The following is a 22789-nucleotide window of genomic DNA, read 5'->3' as shown; positions in this document are numbered from 1 at the left end:
ACAGCCCGGAGTCATCAGAGTCATCAGCCCGGAGTCATCAAACAAATGATTGGCATCACGCCTCAGGCATATGCCAGACCAAATATACTCTGGAAGGTTTCGACAGGAGACATTCTGAGTAATTAACCGTTAATTGCTGTACTGAGCCTGTCAAACATGCAATGGATAATTTTGTTCATGAGCTGGTTTAGATTCTTTGTATCCCATGACAATGACCAATCACGACTCTGAACAATCATAGTGACAATTAGCAGCTGCGAGAATCACTACAAAGGTAGATTGTCGGTCCATGATGATGATGATGATGATTTCGGGTCAGTGTGGGAAAAACCTCCGTTTTCTGGTGGATGTGGCACCAGGAAATTTTGTACTCCAGGCTCTTGGCTGGAAAGAATGACAATTTTTGTACTCCAGATAAACGCTGCAGTCGCCCGACAAAGCAGATGCCATTTCAAATGTATGAGCCTGAGTATAAGTACCAAGGCAGGCAGTTTTGCTTTCTTGACAGCCAGAAGGGTGCATGAACTTTGCTTTCATAAAGTGAGTCATAACTTTTATTTGATTTCCAGGGACCAAACTATGGAGCACCAAGAAATGGAAACAAGCATCTGGAATCCTGGAGGAGATGGCAAATCCTGGGCGTTCATGTCAATGCCCTTCATCATTGTATTAGATGGGTTAGATGCACTTGTACAAGCCTATGCAACTCCTGAAGAGTGATGACAACTTATGTGAGTTACTTCTGTGGAAACGAAATAAACTGAAATATGAAATGTACTTGTTTTAAGTGCCTACCACTGTCACATACCTCAAATGTCATAACCTCTGGGGAAAATATATGGCGCATCTGAGTAAGACCGCATTCTCCACGACGCACACACCTACCGATACCTTTTCAAGAAACGGACAAGCATATCACGGCTCTGGCTCCCACCACGCGACGAACCCCTCGCCTCCCGTACCCGAAACCACCGGCAACTCAGCCTCCTGCAACTGACGAGCGCATTTTCGAGCAGTGGAGGTCCGCGTCGCAACAGACACCTACAATATTCGTTGGACCAGGAAGTCACTAGCATCACTAAAACCACCTATGGCACATCTATTTCAACTAGATCATTCAAAGACTCGCAGAGCAGTAAGTCCAGGATGCCAACTATGCTCTTAACTTACCTCATATTAAGAAAACATGTTAGCGATTTTACCAAAGGACGTGCATCTTGCAAACGGTTTGGTGAGAAAATTCCAAAATATCCTTTTCATCCTTTTCAAAGCGCTTGTTTCATTCCTGCTCGTGTCATACCAGCCACCAATCACCATCCAACTTGCAATTAAACTGCAAATCATAGCATTCAAACACACCACATATCGGCACTTTTAAGACAGAATCATGACATTAAATGGTATCCAAATATCACGTTTGTGGGCGACACTTGTGGTGGTAACGGCTTCTTTTGGGTTCTTAAATGTCATCGGAAATTACGTTCCCAAAATGGGAGTTTGTGGCATGCAGCATTCCAAAACTTATTACTATTGTATAAATGATAGTACGCCAACCACTTTTTCAGAAATCGGTAAATGCCGGTCTTTGAAGATTCGGGGATATCTTAATTATTTAACAACGGTATCACGTCTCCAGGCTCAACCAGTACCTATACTTGTGAGATAGAGATGGTCCATAACCCGGTGGGAAAAAATCGCAGTACTTGGTTGCTCTTCTCACAATGGGGCCTATGGGGAGACCCGGGGAGAACAAGCCGGAGTACAAGCCGGAGAACAGCAAGTTTTTAGCAAAGTTAGCCAAATTTAATTGAAAAATTTACGTGTTTTGGTATCGCCCAGACACGGGCCTTCCTCAGAGGGTGTTGAAATGACATGCTATGCCTTAGAATGAGAAATATCTATCAATTTGTAGTATAGGTACTGCATTATCTCGGCGTTGTCTTGCGCCACCAGAAGATAAGATATATTTGTAGGTGGAAAATGGCAACTTGAAATGCATGGCTGTAAAGCTCTATGAATTTTCTACCACAAACTTAACAATTTGTGTTGGTGCAACTGCATAAATAGCTTTTCTTAGACCATTCATCACAGCCTGTCATTTCAGGACCGACCCGTGGTACTTGTACTTGGTTGGGCCATTGACGAGTGCTAGAATGCCATCACAATGTCTGTGAGTGCGCCAGAACTCCTGTGCGTGGCTTGTTTGTTTGTCTTGATGTGGTGGGGGTGAGGGGCCCGGAGGGTGACCGAAGCTGATTGGGATTATGTGCATCGTAGTTGCGAGTTTGAGGTATTCTGCGAGGCAAAGTGGAATTCGTTGTCTTCAATTTTCACGCAGCATGCATCCACACTTCTAAAGTTACATGGGATTTAGTTTTGGACCGCTATCAAGTCATTCCAAAAAAGGTAAATAAATACCGGGGGACTGATCTATAAATGTTAACCACTGCAGGCCGGTGCAGGATCACCTTGTTATAACCTGCTCTACCTACAGCATGGTGGGTAGGTGCGTAGGTACTAAGGTATCTATATACAACATTAATGTTAGGCTTGCGGTTCCCATGTGGGATCAGATATGAGGCTGGCCTCTTTTCAGCCTGTGGTTATAATTGCTGTAACCTCACAGGTGGCAGTGCTGCCATGTTCCTTGCTGTCAGGCATAAGGTCCTGCAGTGACACTATTACAATTTTCCCTGCATAGGATCATAGGGAACTTGGACAAGAGGAGAGGGATAACAGGAGGTGCAGGAAGAGAGGAGGAGCAGAAGTGGAGGAGGAGTGGAAGGAAAAGATTGACAGAAAGAGAAGGTGAGAAACTGAAAGAGGAGAAGGGCAGAAAGAGAAGGATAGGAAGAGGAACACTTTTGGTATGTTTATATTAATTATGTAAAGACCAAAAGGACTACATGTTAGTGATGTTACATACATAAGGCTTTCATAGTCAGTTGCATCTGCCTAAGACTCATTAAAAAAACAGGGTGTGATGCACAGTGGTTGTCCACAATTCAGTTTGTCAGTAAGCAGATGATGCACCTGATTTATCATTTTGATATTGTGTAAGTTTGCATGTAGATAGGTAATGATGTGTAACTGAGGTTTGTATGATGCACCTGTGAATGCATATGTATAAAGTTTTGTTGTTAACCTCTATCTGTATATTTTTTTTATAAACATGTGCCATTAATCAATCTTTGCATGTATAGGTGAGCTAGTAGCACTACAGGGATATGGATAAGATCAGCGTGGCGCCCTCACTCACAAGAAGTGCTCAGTTCCACTTAAATGCAAAATTGCATGCTGACACTAATTTTTGCCAGAAAAACACTGGGAAAATGTTAACCCATTAAAGGCAGTATGTAATGTACTCCAAGCAACGCCCCATTGTGCCGACACTCATTCCACATTAGACAGACCTTTGCCCGCAGGCAAGTTTGTACTCCGACCACAAAAATTTTTGTACTCCGCCACCAGCAAAAAAAAAAAAAACAACTAAATTTCCTACCCTGTTTCAGGTTTTAGGGCGCATCGACTGCTGTAGGTCGTGCAGCGCCCATACTGTCGGTCCAAGCCGGACTTACTTTTTGCCGAGGTGGCGCGACACGTCCGATTTCTTGAACCCGTCCAGGTGGTAGAGCCTCTTGGCGAGCCGCACAGCTGACGGCAAGTCCACCGCCTTGGGGCTGAAGTGGAAACTGTGCAAGCTCTCGATGTCCGATCCCTCCTCTGAGTCCGGCGAGGTGGGCGTGCCGCCACCGGAGCTACCCCAGCCGGCCGGCGCACCGTCCGGCGGTGAGGTGGGCGAGCCGCCGCTCTCGATCCCACCGCTGCCACCATTGTGGGGAACGACGCGACCGCCCGTTTCCGAGTCACCACGGCCGTTGAGATGCGCGAATTCACCGAGCGTCGCGCGAGGCACAGAGTCGCTCGGCGCGTTCACCGTCCAGACCACGCGGCCGTCGCGCTCGGCCGGCTCGCTAGTGTCCAGCAGCGTGTTGAAAGAGCCGCCAGCGTCCTCGAGGCCGGCGTCGGGCGGGCCGGCCTGCAGCCGGTCCTCGGAACGCGAGCCGCGGAAGCCGGACACGGCCGGCGGCGGCGGCGCGCCGTCATCACGCGTCACCAGCCGGGCCTCGCCGCCGCCGCCGCCCGTCTCGCGTGGGCTGGTCGGCGCCGAGCCCCCGCCCGTCACACTCACGCGTCCCTCGCCGCCGCCCGGAACACCGCCCCCTCGCTCCTCGCCGCGCAGCGAGTCGAGCGTCTTTTGCGCGCGCGGCACCGGTGACGGGTACTGCGGCGTGCGCGACAGGTTCAGGATCATGTCGCCCGTCATCGTGAACGTCTCGAAACGCGGCCGCTCGTGGCTGTTGGCACCGTTGGCCCGTGGCGTGTCGCCGTTGGTGCCGGGCGGACCGGGCGGCGGCAGCGGGCGCGCCCGGCCTTTGGGCGGACTGTGCACCAGCGGCACGCGCGGCTTGGGCGGCGAGTGAAGTACGGGTCCCTGGCGTCGGGCTGGCGACTTCATGGCCACAACGTCGCGCACGTGCGCCAGGTCTTGCTGCGTGATGGCCGACCTCAGGCTGTCCATCGTGTTGGTCGAGTTGAGGTACTGGCGCACCTTCTCCTTGATGACGTCATCTGCGGGAAGACCGGCACGGTGAGCCAAGAAGCCCATCTTCCAGCTGGAGCCGCGGTGATTAACACCGGTGAAGGACATCATTTGTCCCCAAGAGCGCTGAAAGAGCCGCCAGGGCCCTCGAGGTGTTGAAAGGCATCACTGAGGCATCATTATCTCGTATCTCGAGTTATCTCGATACAACATTTGTTCGATAAAGCAGCCCATTTGAAGAGCTTAAAAGAACTTGAGCTTATTCACGAGCCATTAACAGTGCCTGAATAAAGTTGCCTGAGGACGCCAGGTTGGTCAAGGGTTGCTTATCATGTCCTGAAAGTACATAAGTATTAACACAAAACCACACCATAAAGCAGAGAAAAGTGACATTTCAAACTAAGACGTCATATAAGGCAGTCATGAAGTCACTGGAGGACACCTTTCATGTGTTGTACCACATTTTGACATAGCAAAGGCAAGCGTGTTGCGAGCGAAAGGTGACATGTGAAGGTACGTGGGCGCAAACTGCGTCAATTGACGCAATTTGTTTTTTCCACACCGATGCAAATTCCGATACTGCAACGTGATTACATGAAATTAAGCTGCATGTTTTACGACCCGTAGCGTTCTGTCATGAGGCACATCAAGCACGTTGTATTCCCAATAGTGTGTTTCCGTGATTATGCATAGCAGACGTGTTCTATGGAACTCTTGAGTGCTAGCCTGAAAGCTTGGCAGTGACTGAAATGGGAATCGCCCACATAATTTCACGTGACAACTAAATAGGTTTACGGTAATGCCAGAAGCAGTGAATGCATCAGCAACATTTGAAGTCGCGTACGAACTATCACTCTCATCGTTAGTTACCTAGCTAGTTAGTAAACCGTTAGCATCAAACAAGTGTGAAGATGCAACTGTAAGACTGAAACTGACACATAAGACTCTTAAAATAATGATTGGCCTTATCGCCACAAACTCCAGTTTCCCGACCATAGTTTCATTGGCAGACCTCGGACCGGCCCGCGCTCGTGCCCGTCCGAGAACCGGCTGCGGCCGGCAGCACCAAGGCCCTCAAGAAACGGCACCATCCAACCGGCAAATGGGCAGCAACCTCACCCCCGCTGGAGCGGCCCCGCTCGGCGGCCGCGCCCGACACCCTTCCTCACGGGCGGGCCGGCCGGCCGGCCGCGCCTCCGCTGACCGAGGCATTGATTGGCCCGGTCCCAAGCGGCCATCGAAGCCGGCGCCCAATCGATTGGGCCGATAGTGTGGCTACAGGCGGGACCGGCCGGCCGAAGCCGGTGCCCCCGCGGGGCTTATGCGGTGCTCAGGTCCGACCGGAGAGCGGACGGACCGCGCGGACGCAGGCTCAGGAACGGTCCCGGCCACGGCCGCAACGAGGGAGATGGGACGGACATGACTGCCAGGGCAAGGACGGGGATATGGATGGGATATGGGTGGTGATAGGGGTCGGATGAGAATGGGGATAAACACTGGAACAGGGAAGTGGACGGGAACGTGGACGGGGGCGGGGACGTGGACGGAGACGGGGACGACGAGGGGGACGAGGACGAGGACGAGGACGAGGACGAGGACGAGCACGAGGACGAGGACGAGGAAGGGATGGGGACGGGGACTGGGTTAGAATCAGTGGCACTCCTCAATACACACGCACAGACACATTACTAGAAATGGAAACAAGACATATAAGCACACGGCCACTAACAAATGTTCCGAAGCAGGCAGAGAACACGGAGAAGCACGGACAGGGAAAGGGCTCAGAGACGCCGGAACACAATGGGCCCACAGACACACATATGCACACAAACACTCGCAAAGTATCACACCATTGTGCACACGGCGATCTGAAGTCTTGGGCGTCGAGTTCAGACCCTTCGACGAGAATCTAGCACGACCCATGTAAGCCCATGGGCCTGCCGGAGGTGTAAGGACATAACCTTTTGAGGACAAAGTGGACCCAACTAGCCGTTTAAGGTTCGGTGAAACTGGTTCTCGAAACCGCGACCGGCAGAAACCACATCGACAACTTCCGTAAAACTGATTCAGAACTCTGCGAGCAGATTTCCGGTAGGCGGAAGGCGTTCACTAGCGTCACACTGCCATCAAAGTCATGCCGATGCCAACTGACCAGCCAAGGCACCCACCTTGCACACTGCTTCTGAACGGCCCCAAGGCTCGGGCGATTTCGGGATCGTCAAATCGCAATCGTATGTCGCTAGGTCGAGCCGTGTTAAATGCACATCATGCCTCATGAAAACAACGTGTGAAAACAGCTACGGGATTTAGAAAGCGCACATGTCGATGATCATTGCCAAACGTGTCGCCTGCTTCTGGTTGACTGTCAGGCTACAGAAATGATCGACCGATGTGGACTGACGCGACGCGACATGCAAATGTTTGAACAGGCAGCAAGGATTTCAACTGATAAAAATTCAGCACGTGCATATACTTTTCACAGGACTTTCACATACACGGCCCGTAATAATTATTTAAATCAAGTGCCGCAGCAAGGGATGATGCACCGTCACCTATAACACCAGTGAGCCATGATCGCTTTTTAACATCTGGAAAGTATTTGCCATAAGCTGCCACTGTACTTTATAATCAGCTCCAAAACACCTCGAAAGCATTTGCCGCGGGCTGTGCGTACCCACAAGATCTGCTTCGAGTCTGAACGTTGTTTTCATAACAAATAAGGCCGGTCTGGCCGCTCGCACCCCAAGACGCCAGATCTGCAGCACTGAAGCGTTGCGACTTTTGGCAAGCGTCTTCATAAAGGCGTTCATACCCAGAGAAAAAGCCACAGACGCGGCGCCTGGAACAAATTCGGTGTCTTCGACATCATCTGTTTTCTTCGATTGAACTGGTCTACTGCGTGCTACTGTGCGTATAGCTCACCAATGCAGTAATTTTGCAACCAAGGTGGGTAAACGTTGCCAACTTTTTGGAAACAAAAGCAAGACGTGTAAAATCATATAACCATTTCAAGACGTCATTATCGTGAATACAGTTCGCAAACATGGATATAACGTCATGACGACAGCCTTTTCAATTAGTAATTTTAAGCTTTACGAGAACAATTTTCGAAAAAGAACTCGATGTCCCAATCCCGACAAACCCATCTGGCATGTGTGAGCACCGTTAAATTTAGGCCTCATAGGAGGAAATGTCCCTTCAACCGGGTGATTGTATGATGCACTCAACAACGACCCAGGTCCATTTGTATCTGTAGTTGAGGCGGTTCATGAGCAACATCCATGACAGGGAAATTGCAGTTCAAAAGACGCATCGTTCGACCAACGATAAACGGATGACGAAAACTGACCGAAGCGCTGTGCAATGCTTATCACCAAAATGGCCGCGCTGTTACCATAACATGACTTATGCCATACCAATCGAGTTTACGATATCAATTAACACAAGTCGATCAGCCCAAGCTTGGCCTGAGCGTGGCACTTTGCCGATGACAGGGTCCGGCCGGGCAGCGCGAGCCATGGCGCTGCGCTGCGCTTGCACATGGGATGGCCGGCACGGGCCGCGATCCCTTCTATGGAGACCCTTTTATGGAGCGTCGGCGATTGCAAGTATCAAATTAGCGCCAATCGGCCGGGGCTCCACCGGGATTCGAACCCGGTCCCCACGTTGGGGCCAAACGTGCCAGCCGCTCAGCCGTCATGCGCAGGACCGCGCCGCAAACGGTAACAAGAGCCGGCGACCTCGGCGACTCGCAGTCGCGTCAGTAGTCATAGCGCGTGCCGGAGCGCGCTCGCGTGACGCCCATCACCGCGCCCACTCCACGTGGCCTTGGATCAGCACCCGATACAGAGTTTCCAAAACACGCTACCAACACCGCAACGCTGCCCGACCAGACGTCTGGGCGACCACCTGCAGCGGGCAATGATTGGCTGGTACAGGCACTGGCACGCGCTTTCAATGCGTTCAACACACGCTGCTGCTGGCAGTTTCGGCGTTGCCAGCTTGGGAACCGTTCTAGCACCGCCGGTACTGCCTTCGAACGCGCACCGCAGCATAGAAACGTGCGAGTATTTTGCCAGGCGACAGGCTCGCGCCGCCTGACACAGATGCTGCGCCGCAGTGTCCGACCGCCGAGACCAGCCCGCTCCTTCCCGGGCCTCGAAATGCGACCTCGAGATGAGGAGCGAGGCCTGGCGCGTACATCAAAATCGCCGTAGCCGTGACCCGGTGACAGCCGGCTGCGCGGCCCCACAGCCGACAGATGCGGCGTCACAGCAGACAGACGCGACGCCACAGCAGACAGACGCGGCGCCACAGCACACAGACGCGGCGCCACAGCAGGCAGACGCCCATCACAGCAGACAGACGGCCAACACAGCAGACAGACGCGTCGTCACAGCAGACAGGCGGACGCCACATCAGACAGACGTGCCACAGCACACTGACGTGCCACAGCAGGAGAGCGTGTCATAGCACACAAACGCGTCACAGCAGACATGCGTCACAGCAGACAGGCGTGCCACAGCAGACGGACGTCGCACGGCCGGCGGGGCAGACGGCCGACCGGCCGCTAAAGGCCCGCCGGCCGTGTCTGGCCTACCGCGATCTCGACCGCCGCACCAAACCAGGCGGCCGGCGCCACCCGCGGCCAAATACGGCCGCGGGCTGCCCCCCCTCGCCTCCCCGGCGGCCGTGCGGGCCCCCATTGCGGCCCGCCGCCACTGACCGGGCCGACCGCGGCAGCAAGAGCGGGGCACGAATGCTGGCGTGTGTCACGACAGTCGGCTGCGTGGGCCAAGGCGGTGTGGATGGACCACGATAGCCCAGGCGAACCGCAAGAGTCGGGGTGGAGCACGGCAGTCCGGGTGCACTGAGCCAGTCAGGGTTGACTGCGGTGACCGGGTGGCCGGGTGACTGGGTGACCGGGTGACCGGGTGACTGGGTGACTGGGTGACCGGGTGGCAGGGTGGCCGGGTGGCCAGGTAACCAGTGGTCTCGCAGTGGCACGGCGTGGCACGTGACCCGTGACCCGGCCGCAGCCAACGCCTGGCGGAAGGCAGGCGCGCCGTCACTTAACGTCACACTGCAATTTAGTAAGGGATTAAAACGATCGGCACCACCAAATTGTCAGTGTATTTCCCCAGAACCGACATCTCCGGAAAAGAATTTACTGCAACATGTGGCAAATGACGAGAACTTTGCGTTTCGTGTGTCTTTCCCAAGGTCAAAATGTTATGGCCTACAGCACTGCAATATTTGTTGGTTCCATTACGTTAACCAGGCTATGCGAGGCTAACATCTCGCCATTCGTATGCCAGGCAGTGTTCAAGCCATAGTTTCGCAGACGTGGTGGGGCGTAGAGAGCCAACTAAGGCGAAAAACAAACGCACAGGCGGGTTTACAGCGGGATGCTGCAAGTTACTACCCACTCTTAACACCAAAAATAACCCAGTGGACACCTTCACTTTGACACAAGCAATAACCCTCACCGGTTTTAGGCTAATGAAACAGCTCGCTTTTGAGCCACAGCGAGCAAGCACAAAAATTCCACAGCTTCTGACTCGCATTGCAGCGTACCGTGCTGTCATATGACTCACATCAAACTTTCGCATACCTCTTGCAGTGTAAAGAAGTGTGTAAAGGCAGCTGGCAAAAGTATAGGTGGCATATGAATCAGCAGGAGATGGCACAGCACTCTACGCCAGCACTAAGCCTACGAGTTTGGGCGCAGACCGGCCTCATTTGTCGGCGCGCCCGAAAGCCCCAATCATCATCACCATAACACCAGAAGAGACCATAAGACCATAAGACCATAAGACTTGCCGAGCCCTAAACCCTTTTCACTTATGGACGCGCCACTTTGCCAGACCATACCCATCCTCAGCCATCACCGGCGTCCGAGCCACAAGGTCACCGGACACTCGGCCGAGGCTCCAAACAACGCCGGTGAGCAGCATCAGCTATTTACTCGGTCGCCTGCTCAAATCCGGGTTGCCGAAACGCTGAGTCACCGCCGTGCAGCGCGCCGGCGAGAGAACCGCGCACGCACCGGCTGCCTGAGGGGGCCGGAGTACGGCACGGGCCGGGAGGGCGCGCAGACACCGGCGGACCACCGCTCGGGGGCGGCCGGAGGTCTCCTGGGCGTCGTCGCACCGCTACAGGATATGCGGTCCCGCGCGGACAACGCGACCAGAGACGGCTGACCAAGCTACACATCAGACGGCTGACCAAGCTACACATCAGCTCGTGCCGACGACACGACGACCGCGCCACCGACGCGAGGGCGGCGGCGCGCCACCGCCACACGCGACCGCGGCCGGCGGTCGTCAGCGGCCGGCGGTCGTCAGCGGAGGCGGTCGTCAACGGCCGGCGGTCGTCAGCGGCCGGCGGTCGTCAGCGGCGGCGGTCGTCAGCGGCCGGCGGTCGTCAGCGGCCTCGCGTCAGCGGCCGCGGTCGTCAGCGCGCAGTCGTCAGCGGACGGCGTCGTCAGCGGCCGGCGGTCGTCAGCGGCCGGCAGTCGTCAGCGGCCGGCGGTCGTCAGCGGCCGCGTCGTCAGCGGCCGGCGGTCGTCAGCGGCCGGCGGTCGTCACGGCCGGCGTCGTCAGCGGCGGCCTGCGTCGTCAGCGGCCGGCGGTCGTCAGCGGCCGGCGGTCACAGGAGGCTGCTGTCTCGCCAGGCTGCGGCGGCGACGTCGGCGGAAGACGCAATGTCCAAGCAAGCTGAGCACCCCCGTCGTACCGCGGGCGGTCGCGCAAACGCCTCGCACCGACGCCGGCCGGAGCAGAGGCCGCGGCGGCGCACGCGGCCCGCATGTGTGTCACGTGTCGCACGTGTCGGCGTTGCGGCCCGGGCTCCGACGGCGACGCGGTGCGCGGGCGCGGCCAGCCTCGCCAGCCGGCGCTGCTGGCACCGGCTCCCGCCAGCGCCTGGCGCTCGCGGGCGGTGCTGACCGGCGCCGGTGCCGCCACCTGGTGCCCGGACAGGCCATCACAGCCGGCGGCTCATTACCGGCGCGAGCGGCGGATAACCGGGCCGGCTGCTCCCGCGGGAGGTCGACCGGCGCACAGTGCCGGCCCCGGCCGAGGGAGCGCAGCCGGCGGCGGCGTCGCCACTGTTGTACGCGTCAGAGGCGGGACGGACAGAACCGGCAACGGCCGGCCAGAGGCTCCAGGGATGGCTCGTCGCTTAACGTGCAGTGCCTGATTCTAAGCATGCAGCTCGCCTGCGCAGTACATGAAGTATCTGAGGCCGCTGGCCGATGATTCGCTGTTGAGAAATAGCCATGTTTGAAGAACAGCGTAGAACCGCGATATCTTGCCAGCGCTCACAAAAGCAATGTGACCAACTGCAATATGTGGGCAGCTCTCCCTCCGTACTGGCCACACGCTAATCCTCGCTGGCGTGGTCAACTTACAACATCCGTTTCCGCCAAACTCTGAGCAATTTAAGCTTTAACGCTTCGCCACGTCTCCGGCACCGCTGATTTGTGATGTAAACGCGATTCCAGTCGCGTGTCCCCGGACTTTCTCGGATTTCGCCGCGCTTTCTCCGACTACACCGGAAGGAAGCCTTGGCCGACGTCCGAAGTGGACCCAGTGCGTGCGCAGGGGGGGGGGGGGGGGGGGCGTGTGCGCGTAACGGAAGGCCGTGCGCGCATAGGAAAGCACGAAGTTAAAACATGTTGTAAAGCGCTGGGGTAGAAGGGATACAACATGATGACGACATAGGGTGATACGATGACGACGATGATGATGCCTTGGGCTTTCGGAGCGCGGCGACTGCCCTGGCCATGTGGCGCCCACGTGGAGACGGTATGGTACGCGGCTACGTTGGCGTGGCGCCCTGCGGCCCCGGAGCACGGGCAGGACAATGCTGTGTGTGACGGCCCGCGCCGGAGCCGATACCGCAGCCGGGCCATTGTCAAATGCCACGTGTTAATCGAATGCCACTAAATGCGACCTCGCGAGAGAAATGCATTATTCCGTTCCGGTTGGTCAAACTCTGTTTAAATGGACACACAGGGGCCCACCACGTAACCTCGCATTCCATTTCCTGGCGCGGGAGCAGTCATTGGGACCGGCGAAAATCCAAGAAAAAATCCTAGAGGCGTAACGGATGGGAGTCACTGAAAACAGCGTTGTCAGAGAAAGTTTCGTGATGCGTCAGACCCGCATACAGAACTATCCGCGAGTGGACATGATTCGAAGCGGTCCGCCCAGAGGACATTACTGCCCAGTACGGTACGGCCAGAGGAAAGCTCTGTACTGAAGAACGTGCTGCCTATCACGCCCAGCGCCGTTTCATGCCGACGCGCACAGATTAAACGGATGGGCAGCAGCGCGCTTGGGGCATAACAGGGAGGCCTGCTAGTTCGGAATGTTCCGTCTACATGCAAACTCGCTAAAAGAATGCAGGACCCCGCTTCGGTTCATCAAACCGTTTAAACGCACACCACAGTCACCCAAAAAGCACAGAGGACACCACACTGCCTTGAGCGAGCTCGGCGCCCGCTGCCGGCGCCGCCCGGTCGCCAGCCGCCGTTCCATAGTGGTTCTCCGGAACGGAGGCGCCGCATGATAGACGGCTCGTTAAAGCCGGCAGTCGGCGGCCGCTGTGATTGAACATGGAGACCGGCTTCGACCGAAAGCCAGGCGCGGCACTCCCGCACAGCTTTCGTCTCGTAAGTGCCGGCGAACGGGCGTTTCCAGGTTGACGAGGGGCTGAGAGCGCGGCGAGCACATTCCATGCAAACGGAGCGTACAGTCAAGGACCGCGGTGGCCAAACGGAACCAACTTCAGTTCAGACGCCATGAAATGGACTCGGATCTAAAAATAGTGGTCTGGGGTCGGCAAAGGGCTGTTGTATAAACGATACCAGCTCTGCAGCGATGCATCGTAACGAACAGCGCGAAACATGCCCGCCTCTCCCCGACCCTGAAAACTTCTGCCGCTTTTGCAGGCACGCTCGCAAGCCAGGATCAAACATAAAATCTGATTTGAGGGACCCAGTTCAAACAGCGTGTCCAGAGCTAAGTAGGCATCCGAACCAATCCTGAAAACTGTACACTCAGCTGTTTTTCCACACTGGGCATCGCCCTCTTCCCCTCCCGCCCCTGCCGTATCAGCCAGTGCACGCGCCTCACGCTACACCGTTGGCTTCCTGTGAAGCAAAGACCGAAAAGACGGAAGACGACACGCGTTGCAATCTGCGCCTCCCCGGCAGGCCCGCGGCCCCTGGCGGCGGCCAGCTGTACCCGGCCGCTAATGAAGCCCGCACAGCTGAGGCTTCAGGCCGCTGGGGCCGCCTCCGCCGACCCTGCCGCCGTCCGGCCGTCGGCGCGGCCCGTGGCGGAGCGCAGACTGGAGGGTGCTGCCACCGGCTCGCTGGTCACGCTCGTCTGAAGTGGGCCGAAGCCCCCCCCCCCCCCCCCCCCCCCTCCTCCCGACTTTGGCACGGGTCTTTCTCCGTCGGATACCCGCAACGTGAGAGTATATGCGACGCGAACAGAGCCGAACGGATTGCATATCGCGTTTCGGCTGTCTTCAGATGGGGACAACAGGACGGCCAAAAGCCCAGACAAAAACCAGCGTTCGTGATCATGCCAACTCCTTCGCCTGGCCTGGATCTGATCTGAGATCTGGATCTGGATCTGAGCTGGTTCATCCCCGAACCACTGACGGCGCGGCGTCGCCAGTGCCCCGTTTTGAGATCCACTATAAGGCAAGACAGCAGAAAAAGGCACCGTGCCTATCTCTGATAGGCGTCAGACACTGACGCCCAGATGCACTGTTGTCACGACCACATGCGCAGTGTGTCATGGCAAAAGGCCCCGTCATGACACCGTGCCCGGCGGCGCTTATGTCATGACAACATGAGCAATGTGTCATGACAGAAGGCCCCGACGTGACACCGACGCCCGGCGGCACCGTTGTCATGACAATATGCCCAATGAGGTTTAGTCGGTCGCTATGGTCTAACGGCTAGGACCGGAGCAGAGCAGCCACCGGTCCCAGTGTTCGTCAGGAAAAACCATTGAAATGTGGAGCCGACCTACACTTCGAACATAATATTCAAGGAGACAAGCACGAACAACTGGCGATGCACGCCAGCTGACTTAGGCCATAGCCAAAGCGTGATCGTGATTTAAAAATCGTAAATGGTAAAAATCGTAAATGGCAAAAATCGTAAATGGTAAAAATCGAAATCCTAATAAAAAAACACCCAACGACCACTGGTCACAACGCACGAGCCGTGTCAAACATGCCTGACGCGAACGCTGCGTTCCAGCCAGCAGCCCCCTCCCCCTCCCCGCGGATACCGGCCGGGGTCTTCCGCGGCGGCCTATAACAGTCGCGCACATCAGCCTGCGCTCTATATTCACGACTCTGCGCATGTCCGACAGCATATGAAGCCACAGAACATCGACCCTACGCCGATTACCGAGACCTGGCTTCGCCCATCGACGCCACATAAAACAACAACGACGGCCGACTATTTCTTCCGCCGAAACAGAGCGGGGCGACGAAGTGGGTGGAGGTGAAACGCTCGAGGCACGCGACGGATTGGTCACCGCGTTATTTCACGTGTCCAACCCACAGCGCGGCTGCACAGTGGAAAGCGTCTGGGTCTAGAGGCGCATGGATCCGAATCGCTGTGTGACTATCGGCGAGTCACGCGCATTGACGACGCGCCGGCACTACACTTCCCACGGATTTCAACCCCATTGAAGATACCTTGAAAATCGGGTGGGTTTACATTACCGTACACTGCACAAAAAGAAGATGCCGAATGAAAGAAAATGAGATATGCAAAACTGTGATATGATATATATATATATATATATATATATATATATAATGTGTGCGTGTGTGTGTGTATATAGCATAGAGACGATAGACATGCACGCCATTAACAAGTTCAAGTCGATATCTTGTGCGCTCCACCCATTACGGTGACGTATTTGGTTAATGCGTTTGCCAATCTTGGTGGCAATTCCTGGGCTCAGGCCTGACTTCGACCGGCTCTTCCTCGACCTCCTCCTCGACCCCGTCGACCGGTGCCTTCCCAGGTGAGTACGTCGGCAGTGAGGTTGCGGGCACGCTCCGCCTTCGAACAGATCCCTCGGCCCGGCGGCGCACGGCCTCGGTCTGGGGCATCGCAGCAGTTGCCTGACCTCCGGGCACTCGGCCTGTGTGCCACGGCGGGCATCCCGCCAGCAGCGCGTGCTCAAGACCGTTCCGTATGGGCACCGAGAATGGGACCGCTGCATTGTACAGCGTACAGTCGGCGCTGATCATGGCTGATTTCCACCGCAGCCTGCAGCAAGAGCACGAGGCAGGCATCGAGGCATCGAGGCATCAAGCGCAAGAGGCACGAGGCATCGCGTGCGTTGACTTCGTCAAGTGTTGAGCCAGTGCTCACTCACGCTGACTGTGTCCGTACCCCCGTTCCACTTCGGCAGCGGCTGAGTTCTCGCTGGACGTGGTTATCCCCAACTCCCCGAACTAGATCCCAACACGGATGTCGCACCCAGCCACTGCTTCTGCCAGCCAGGCAGCAGCACAGGCCAGGCAGCCACTGCGTGTGCCAGCCAGGCAGCAGAACAGGCCAGGCAGCCACTGCCCAGCCACTGCAGTGCCCAGACCTGGCTCATCCTACACTGAACGCCAAACGCCACAAAACAGCAGCGATAACGCAACACGCACGCCACAAAACACGCCACAAACAGCGATCACACAACACTCACGAATACTGCCGACCGAACGCTGATGACCTCCGACAGAACAGAACTCCGGTTTCACCTGATAAGCCCCGTGTTAGAGCTCGGCGTTTGACGCCAGCGATGAGTCCAGTATCACCTGATGAGCCCCGTGTCCCCGGGAATCGCAGCATGGTCGCAGCGCGTGCTCATTGGAATGAGCGGTTAAAAAAGCTATCAAAGCAGGGGACGCTGCCTAACTGTATTTGGGAAAGGGTTCAGGGGTTCATACGCTTCAGGACGACTTTAAATGACGCGTGCAGGAGTGCTTTATCTTTGTAATATATATATATATATATATATATATATATATATATATATATATACAGTCACAATCCCACGAAGAAATGGCGGCAAACTAACGCCAATTTCACATTTTACTGGGCAAGACAGATGCGCAACTAACACTCCTTTTGCTGAACAAGACCGGCGCGTACACGAGAACCTGATTCAAAACTGCCAGGCTTCCGTTTGTGTATGCTGTGGGTATACACATAAATTTTAAAAATGTAGTGTATATAAGTAAATGAATATATAGGCGTATATATATATATATATATATATATATATATATAAGTATGCATACATACATAATACCGTGGATAACTAGAACAAAAGTAAACGATATCCGAGTTCTTCGTGCCCACCCCGTTCCGGGAAATTCCACGACTCTGCCTCCCCCCGTCCACGCCAAAATCATTGCGCGAAATCGACACCGACGCGGGCGACGGCGCACGGGATGCCGCGACCGAGGCCGCCGCCGCCGCCGCCGAGGGTCGTCGCCGGCACGACCCGGGCCGGCGCCGCGGCGGCCTCGGCTGCGGCTGATGACAAACCCCGGGCCGCCGGCTGTGTCACGGTCGGCGCCCGACAAATAAGGCCCGGCTGGGAATCCAAGGTCCCCATGCACGAACACGGCTATTTGTATGCTGATACTTGATGCGTCACGGCCAAAAGACATTGTCTGGGCTCCGACGCAGGTTTCCTCACGGGTTCGCTGTTCAGCACCGCCTCCACACCACTAAATAGCACTCGTTCGCATACCGGCGCTGTAGTGTTCTTTCTTTAAGTTGCCAGCGTCTGCGTCAATTGGTAGCACCCTGCGGGTAGAGGCGCCATACTCATTGTTGCTCGAGGTTTGCGACCATGTTTTCGACGGCTTGGTCTTTGCACATCTCGTCTCCCTTACACGACCGAAAAGCGTCTCCCCGCCACGTGCCAACACACGCCCCCCCCCCCCCCCCCTCCCGCTGTTCCGTACCGTGACCGACACTAGCATCGGACGGGCGGTAATCCGTCTCGTGGACCAGCACGAGGGTTCAACCCATGGCATGTGCAGATTTCACGATGCAATCCGTGCAGCCAGCTGTGCTCATCCTCATCTATAAATGTTCACACTTCATTAGTTTGCGCCCCCAGAGACCTATCTGCATATTGCAGCATGCTTCGCTTGGCGCCTTATATGGCTGACTAGCCCCAGATCGCATAATCATCTGCCTTCCTAGTGCTTAGCACCCATATTCTTCATTGTTGTTCGTTACACATACAGATCAGCTAAAACTTCCCCTAACGGAAAGCAAAAGGGCCTTTTCGAGTTGCGCTAAAAGGATTCAGAAAACCATAGCATTTAAGCTGAAGACAGCGCGGTTGTTGAAGACAGCTCCCTGGGGTGTCTGGGGCCTCTTCACGTAAATGAAACCCAGCTGAGAGGAGAACGCGCAGTTTCCCGGGCGTCTGGACAGGGCCACTGTCACCAGTTAGAGCACCCTCTCCGACAGCCAGCAAAAGGCCGCCTACGGATCGGCAAAACCTACCCACATGACGGAAGCCCCAATACCTCCAGGGTCATCAGCTTCAACGAACGGAGCTAAATAGCCTGGTAAAAGGCCTCCGTCCTGCGTGACAGTGAGGATAGGGTCGCAGACAACGGCACGCAAGCACTACCGGGCATTACATTACGTAGCATTACATTACCGGACGCACTCGGAGCCCCGTGCACGCATCTGCCGCGTCCCGACAGAGCTGGCCGCCAGCGTAACTGATCCAATCAAGCCGCCCGCTCCGTCAGCGGCGCTCCGGCACTCCGGCGACAGCCCCAGGGCGCGCACGGACCGGGATACCCGCGAGGGAGGCCTCTGCGCGCGCTCGGGAGTCCGGCGAGAGGTCCCAGGGCGCGCACGGACCGGGACACCCGCGAGGGAGGCCTCTGCGCGCGCTCGGGACTCCGGCGAGAGCCCCAGGGCGCGCACGCGGACCGGGACAACCGCGAGGGAGGCCTCTGCGCGCGCTCGGCACTCCGGCGAGGGCCCCAGGGCGCGCACGGACCGGGACAACCGCGAGGGAGGCCTCTGCGCGCGCTCGGCACTCCGGCGAGGGCCCCAGGGCGCGCACGGACCGGGACACCCGCGAGGGAGGCCTCTGCGCGCGCTCGGCACTCCGGTGAGAGCTCCCAGGGCGCGCACGGACCGGGATACCCGCGAGGGAGGCCTCTGCGTGCGCTCGGGACTCCGGTGAGAGCCCCAGGGCGCGCACGGACCGGGAAAACCGCGAGGGAGGCCTCTGCGCGCGCTCGGGACTCCGGCGAGAGCCCCAGGGCGCGCACGGACCGGGACACCCGCGAGGGAGGCCTCTGCGCGCGCTCGGGACTCCGACGAGAGGCCCCCGGGCGCGCCCTGCGAGACTCCGGGGAAAGGCCCCGGGACGCGCGCTACGTGACCCCGGCGAGAGGCCATGGGGCCCGTGCTCCGGGCCTCCGGCGGGGATGGCCCCAGGGCACGCTACAGGACTCCAGTCGGCGCGCTTAAGGTCACAACAGGTCGGCGCGGCGCAGCTGCAACTGCCAGATGACCTTTCAGCGGACTTCGCAGGCAAGGTGGTCTTTTGAAATGGGTCTATATAGTTTGGATCTATTTAGGACGCGCCGACTGCGACGGTCAATTTGCGCTCATCCTTATCATAATTTTTGTGACATACTTTCCAAGTTCCAAAACTTTCAGCATGGTGGTGGCGAATTATGTAAGTAATTTCTAGCCTATCCCTAAGCTATAGCTGCGGCATCTCTGCACTTTTAATGTGGAAAACGGACGCATACGCTTATCATTTCCAATCTGTTTCAATATCGGTCTCCTATCCACAGAGCCGACTGCCGGTCATATTTGTACTTTCGAGCCTTTGAGGAATGGAATGGCTCCCAATCCTGCAATAGTCCTGCTCCGCATCTGTTGGGCATGGTCTCTCTTGACTATATGTGGACGCTTTCAGGTGTGGCCGTTTAACTTAAACATTCTAAAACAAAATTATGATTAAATGTTTTTCGTGTTGGCCGCCGCCAAACCTAACAGTGGTGTTATTAAGCTTGATCGTATCTTGGCCCTAATGCTACAGTGAGCAACAGCTGCAACTAAGGATGACAAATACATTTTGTGGACATCGGCTGGCTTTTCCACCAAAACTTCCTCGCGAGCCCGGGGGGGAGGGGGCGATTTTCGAGATATGGGATCCGGCGCGGGCGGGTTTCGCGAATCTAAAAAGTGTCAGCCATAAGCGGAGGCTGATACCGGAGACCTCGTCTCACGGCCGACCTTGGGTTCGAGCCCAGGCGCTACCAGCTTAAAAACAGCCGAGGCCGTCAACCGTAACAGGACAAACGTCAGGTCCTGACATATTCTCGGCCAGCTCTAGACACCCCGAGGAGGTGTGCACATCCGCCATAACACACGGTACACGGCACGCGCGGTGCACGGTACGCGCGGTGCACGGTACGCAAGGTACACGGCACGCATGGTACACAGTACGCACGGTGTACGGTAGACACACCACGCAGCACACGAAACGTACTTGTTCACACCATGGACTAGTGGCTTACGTCCTGTCCTGTCCTCAGGTCACTGCGACCACGGCCCTCCGCAGACGTCCCAGGCAAGACTGCCTCCCGCCTGTGCCGGCGCTGCGGCTCCCGCCCACCTCAGCGCACTGCACACACGCACCGCGGCCGGCTCACGACTTGCCTTCGCAGCTGGCGGCACGTCCCGCAAAAAAGGAGAGCGGTTCCCTCCGACAGCACCGCGCTGCTACCGGCACAATACTCCGGCGGGAGCGGCACCGGCAGCGGCAGCCGCGTCCCACCGTCTGCTGCCGTGCCGGCGGGTCCCGTGCCGACCGGCCGGCCGCGCCGCCGCACACTGCGACGCTCCGTCCAGGCTGCCGCCCTCCCCCCCCCCCCCGCCCCGGCCTCCGCCACCGGTCCCGCCCCCAGCCGCGCTCAGCTGACTGCAGCGCCTGCCGACGCCACCGGTATCCAGCTCCGGTAACGCCGGTATCCAGCTCCAGTACCGCCGGTATCCAGCTCCGGTACCGCAGGTATCCAGCCCCAGTACCACCGGCACCAAGCTCCAGAACCACCGATATCCACTCCCAGTGCCGTCGGTATCTAGTTCCAGTACTGCCCATGTTCAGCTGCAGTACCGCCGGTATCCAGCTGCTGTGCTAACGGTATCCAATTCCAGTACCACCGATATTTGGCTGCAGTATCACCGGTATCCAGTCCTAGTACCGCCGTTATCCAGCTGCAGTACCGCCGGTATCCAGCTGCAATACTGCCAGTATCCAGTTCCCGTACCGCCGGTATCCAGCTGCAGTACCGCCGGTATCCAGTTCCAGTACCGCCGATATTTAGCTCCAGTATCACCGGTATCCAGTTCCAGTACCGCCGGTATCCAGCTACAGCACTGCCGATATCCAGTTCCAATACCGCTGGTATATAGCTCCAGCATCGCCGGTATCCAGTTTCAGTACCGCTGGTAACCAGCTCCGCCGGCACCAAGTTCCAGTACCGCTGGTATCCGGTTCCATTACCGCTGGTATCCACCTGCGGCACTGCCGGTACCCAGACCCAACCCGATGGCGCATTATGTACAGAGCAGCTGCCGGCATACGTGGACTGTGCCACCATCCCTCCCGTTGTGGGGCCGGGTCCCCGTCGCGTGCAACACCGAACTGAACCTCCCCGGCAGACGACTTGTGAAGGCTATCGGCAGCCGCCGACCATGCGTCACCATCTGCTGAGGTGTACCGATCGATGGCGAAACGCCGGCGCGGCATTCGCGGTCCGCTGCTCCACAAAGCAGCCGGGTAACCAAATCGCAGCATCATCCCGTGCTAGCGTCGGACGGGTGTCATTCGGTCTGCGAAACCTGCAAAACGAGGAAACCGCGCACCAATCGGCGGCTTGGCAACGTCAGCGGCCTTCGGTGGAAAAAATAACGATGAGGACTCGAGGCACGCAAAGCAATTAACGCCCCAGCCTGTCCCACAAAGCCCGGGCAATTAAGGCACGTGGTGGCTTTTGCGTCGCCCAGGTCTGTGGCCTAGGCCGTGCAATGCTTACGCAATAGGGTGGACTAGCAAGACTTTGAAGCGCGGCCAAAGCTAAATGTGTGCAACGTCCCGGACAAATACCGATGAGGATTTCCTCAGAGACATTCAGTGTTTTCGGGATTATGCAATAGCCTGACACGTCATCAATTATCCAGCACTGGTGACACTGCGGCAGGAGACAGCTGACTCTGTGTGCACCTGACCTTCCTCTGTGCAGTAGCCCTCGAGGCATGACAAACACACGCACTGAACGCCACTGTGATCGTCGCCTTTGCAACAATAATTCAACATCACGCTGACGCCCGACACAGTCTTCAAAATCGCTTGAAGCACAGCGCACGAGCAATGTCGTGGCGCGTGAAAACTGCACGGCGTGGTCCTGGGCGCGCATAGCGGCGGACGGCCGACGGATGCCCGAGGTGACATCAGCATCATCCTCCCCCTCCTCCATCTGCATCAGCCCCCGCGAGTATGCCTTCAATTGAACCTGCTCACTACGCGGGCGTGGGGACCCCTCACCAGCGATGGTACGTGCGTGTGCGGGCCAGGCGTGCTCCGGACACCGGGTCGGCACCACGGTGGGTGCCGGGGTCCTCCGGTCCTCCGGTGGAGGAGTCCGGAGTCTGTGCGGGAGGAGTGCGGAGTCGGTCCGAAAGGAGCCCAGAGTCAGTCTGGAGTCGGTCCGGGGTGAGTCAGGAATCGGTCCAGGAGGAGTCCAGAGTTAGTCTGGAGTCGGTCCAGGTGAGTCGGGAATCGGTCCGGGGGGAGTCCCGGATGAGTGCGGAGTTGGTCCGGGAGGAGTCCAGAGTCCTTCCGGGCGTCAGCACCGAGTCCCCCGACCACAATCAGGGTACACGGGTTTGCCGCTTACGCGCTTCTATCTATCCTATCTCTATGATATATCTTATCTCAATGTGCCTATCTTTATCTTATCGCTATTTCTACAGGTCTGAAGGTCTGCATGCCTCGTTGTACTGGTGGCTCTGGAAAGAGCCGCCGCGGACGTTCGGCCGCGGGCCCTCTCTGGCAAGGCTCCTGGCGGATGACGGGA

General features: G+C 56.8%; 1 protein-coding gene across 1 annotated transcript in view; it reads right to left on the bottom strand.

Annotated features, from left to right (window-relative positions):
• The window catches only part of Efa6 (Exchange factor for Arf 6), a gene marked incomplete at its 3' end in the record, with an annotated part of 70542 nt that overhangs the window by 44761 nt on the left and 2992 nt on the right, over positions 1-22789 (bottom strand). Inside the window, exon 2 of the mRNA XM_037223120.1 lies at positions 3579-4632. Within this exon, the coding sequence (XP_037079015.1) occupies positions 3579-4582 (1004 nt within the window). The remainder of the gene's footprint in view (positions 1-3578; positions 4633-22789) is intronic.

This window comes from Pollicipes pollicipes, unplaced genomic scaffold, assembly GCF_011947565.3.
Source record: "Pollicipes pollicipes isolate AB1234 unplaced genomic scaffold, Ppol_2.1 Scaffold_1600;HRSCAF=1878_pilon_pilon_pilon, whole genome shotgun sequence".
Taxonomy (NCBI): Eukaryota; Metazoa; Arthropoda; class Thecostraca; order Pollicipedomorpha; family Pollicipedidae; genus Pollicipes; species Pollicipes pollicipes.
This window is presented reverse-complemented; position numbering and strand designations above follow the sequence as displayed.